Raw genomic sequence first — 3,652 nt, 5'->3', positions numbered from 1 at the left:
ACACACACACACACACACACACACACACACACACACACACACACACAAATGCACCATATACATACCTACCTAGAATATGCATGCATTTTCTCCTTAGTCTCTGTCATTCACAAAATCTATCTGTCCATCCATTGATCTCTCTCTCTCTCTCTCTCTCTCTCTCTCTCTCTCTCTCTCTCTGACGACCCATCTCTCTTTCTATCCATCTCTTTCTCTCTCTGAAGCCCCCATGCAGAGTTTGCGATGATTACTATGTAAATGAGTGCGACTGGAGAAAAGGAGGGAGGGATAGGGGGGTCAGACACACCGAGCTGGGAGTACTTTTGTTCCTCTTTTCATTATCTCTCTCTATCGTTCCCCGGATCACCGCTATCTCCACGCCGGAGGAATATTTTAATATCCGTTACAGCAACACACACTCTGTCACTCCCCCTCCCTTCCTCCCAACATCTAACCACCCACCCACCCACCCATTTATTCATTCATCCATCCATCCTTCCACCCACCTACCCACCAATTCATCCATCCATCCATCCATCCATCCATCCCTCCGTCCGTACCACTGCCTGCAGTGCAGACTATAGAGACAAATGTACAGAGAGGAGAAGAAGAAGACATTGATTTACATTAGAGTCAGGGGGAGAAATGCAGAGAGGATGTAAAACAGAGGGGGGGACTGGTGGATGGATGGAAGGAAAAGCAACGATTGGGCCCACAGATGACAGGGAAATGTGGAGAGGGGCATGAAAATGAAGAGAAGGATGAAGAGTGATGGCACAGTGGGGTAAAAGGATAGGCAGAGAGGAAAATATCGAAAGGACAGAGACAAGAGGAATGGATGATGAACAGGAAACACAGGGAAGTAATAAAAAGCCCAATGGATTCCTCCATGATGGCCTGCTCATAAATGTGAAAAACAACATGAATACTGGAATCTATTTTCCCAGAATAAACCATTCTGCAGACAACAACCCAGTAGGCTAGGACAGAGCTCACACTGCAGTGTCTTTGCAGGTTTTACAGGCCTCTGCATTTAGTGACTCTTCAAACCATTTGACACTTGTATTGCAGTCTTCATTTCACCTGTGCATGAGCGCCTGTCAGTCAGAAATGTAAGCCAGTGTCAAACAGTGGTAAAACATGTGATTTAGAAGGCGGCAGTGAGTGTTACGTATTACCTTGCAGCGTGTCTGTCTGTGCGTTGTTTTTTTTGTGGTATTCTATTCATAGCAGAGGCCAGCAGCACAGAAACAGACAGAGCTGCTGAGGGTCTGTGTGTGTACCTGGGTGTCGGGATACCTGAAGAGTAGATGAAGTGTATAGGTTTTGAGGGAATAAGGGTATAAGTGGTGGGTAGATGATGAATGGCAGGCAGTAAAAAAAAGAGAGTTCCTGTGTATTTGTGTGTGCATGTGTTTAAGGGACTGTGATGTGTATATGTCTAGACAGCAGACACATGTCTGGGTTAAACACACTGCAATTACACATCCACCTCCAGGTCATGCCACTGTATGTGTGTGTCAGTGTATTTGTGCTTGCTTGTGCGCATCCATTCCTTTCTCTGCCTGTTCATTGGACTCCTCCTCTCCTCTCGTCTCTGTCATTGCTGATGCCTGTAGTAGATAGGCCTCATTAGTGTATGACTGTTCGTGATATCTCTGACTGACTCATTTGTCTGTCCCCCATTGTTCTCCTCTGTCTCATATCTTTGTCTCCCCTCCCTGAGGAGAACAGCAGAGGAGAGGGAGTGGGCTTCTTCCCACATTCCTCTCTCTTCCCCAGTTCTTATCCTCACTCCCTGCAGCTCTTTTTGCCTTATCATAATATGACGTGCCCCAGACACCTCTGTACCTTCATCCCCATCCTCCTCTCTTTTCCTGTAATACTGACTCAAGGAGAGAATACAGGGCTTGGTTTACATTAGAATGATGTTCACTCAGTCCTTCACATTACGTCTGCCTCTCCAGTAAAGTGGAAAAATGATCTTGTCTTTGGCTTCCCCCAGAATTGACTTTGTGCTCCTCAACACATATGATACAATGCAGATTGTGGGATATGACACAAAGATATATGTTACCAGAACTAAAAAAGTATATTATTTAATGCATTTGTATCATTCTTATGGAAATGTAGAAAATGTGTAGAAGATGCCTATATTTTAACAGTTTTTTTTGTGATCCTTTCAAATGATATTAATTTTCTTTTCTGTGCCACAAAATTACCCCTGTCAAGAGCATTTTTTTTTTTTTTTATGTTTTTTAATGCAATACTTTATTTTGAGGTTATGTACCTGATACAACTGCTTATTTCTACAAAACAAGGGGGGAACAGAATCAAAAAAACAAGTGAATGTATTTCAGCCTACATATATGTGTTTTGATTTAAAACAGAATAGTCCGATGATGTTTAAGGTTTATATAATACTGTGTGACATGTTAGGATGCTTAACTCTGTGCTATAAAACGTATTGCTCCTGCAGTTGTTCCCAGATTAAACCTCTCTTTTTGGTTCTCCCCAGCTGCCCAGTGAGTATGAAGCCAATCCAGAGCTGCTTTTCTACAGAATCACTCACCTCAACCACCGGCAGCAGTACCTGATCTGGGCTGCAGCCGTTACCACTGCAGGCCGGGGTAACTTCAGTGACAAGGTCACTGTAGAGCCAGCAGCCAAGGGTGGGTCCTTCCATATGCAGATTCATTATGAGAGGCATACACTAGTACTTGGATGCTAAGTAAACATGGTTTTAGTCATTTGCAGGTCAAAAGAGTTTTTGTTAAATTGTTACATACGTTACATTGTTTCAACAGTATCTAAAGGGAAAGTGCTCATCTTGAACACATCAAAGTCTGCTGACAGGTCTTTGGGAGTGCTACGGCATATGTGACAAAGTTATATAAAACCCTTCGTGCCTCCAGAGAGAGCTGTGCGAAATCTGATCAATTGCCTAAAGTGATGTCAGTAGAGATCAACCGGGTCTAAAGAATACAAGTTCTAAAATGAAAAATAAAAAATCTGGGTGTGTGGAGTTAGAAAGGATTGAGTTTACCAGTCCTCTGTAGCCCGTCATCATCTCTGCGTGAGGCTAACAGCTCGAGGCTACATTAGCTTTTACTAGCATGACACACAGGGATCTCTCACCAAACTGTCGGGAGTCAAATTGCATTGTGGATCATGTAGAAGGCAGGTTTTACAATAAAGAGGAATGCTTGGAATAAAAAAGACAATATTCCTTGTATTGTTGCATCCATTTAGATCCATTTTTTAATTGGTCCATAATGAGTTGACAATGTTATAGAAGTGCAATGATAAATTAATGGACTACTCTTTTAATTGTCTGTATTTCAATGTGTAATTACGCACTGCTTCACATTGAAATATTGTCATTAAAATACAAGTGAAACACGTTCATGTACGTATATGTATGTATGTATTAAAAAAACGGCTTTAATTTTTCAACCAAATTTAGCCATATTTTAACCTCTAAAGCTGAAAGACTTTTTACCTTCAAATCACCGTATGAGTGGTTGTTGGATGGTTGACACCACACACAGTGTTCTTGCATTTCCTGACATTTCTGGTGCTTGGTCTCTCTCTCTCTGTCTCTGTCTCTCTCTCTCTCTCTCTCTCTCTCTCTCTCTCTCTCTCTCTCTCT

The 3,652-nt window shown here is 42.3% G+C and overlaps 1 protein-coding gene across 2 annotated transcripts in view; it reads left to right on the top strand.

The window, feature by feature from the left end:
* dscaml1 (Down syndrome cell adhesion molecule like 1) overlaps positions 1 to 3,652 on the top strand; it is a 92,370-nt gene that overhangs the window by 75,999 nt on the left and 12,719 nt on the right. For both annotated transcript variants that reach the window (XM_031861170.1, XM_031861169.1), the window contains exon 22: positions 2,519 to 2,672. In XM_031861170.1, the coding sequence (XP_031717030.1) occupies positions 2,519 to 2,672 (154 nt within the window). The remainder of the gene's footprint in view (positions 1 to 2,518; positions 2,673 to 3,652) is intronic.

This window comes from Anarrhichthys ocellatus, unplaced genomic scaffold (assembly GCF_004355925.1).
Source record: "Anarrhichthys ocellatus isolate YVR2014 unplaced genomic scaffold, GSC_Weel_1.0 scaffold24, whole genome shotgun sequence".
NCBI classification, from domain to species: Eukaryota; Metazoa; Chordata; class Actinopteri; order Perciformes; family Anarhichadidae; genus Anarrhichthys; species Anarrhichthys ocellatus.
Note: the sequence above shows the minus strand (reverse complement) of the source record. Positions and strands in the feature narration are given on the sequence as shown.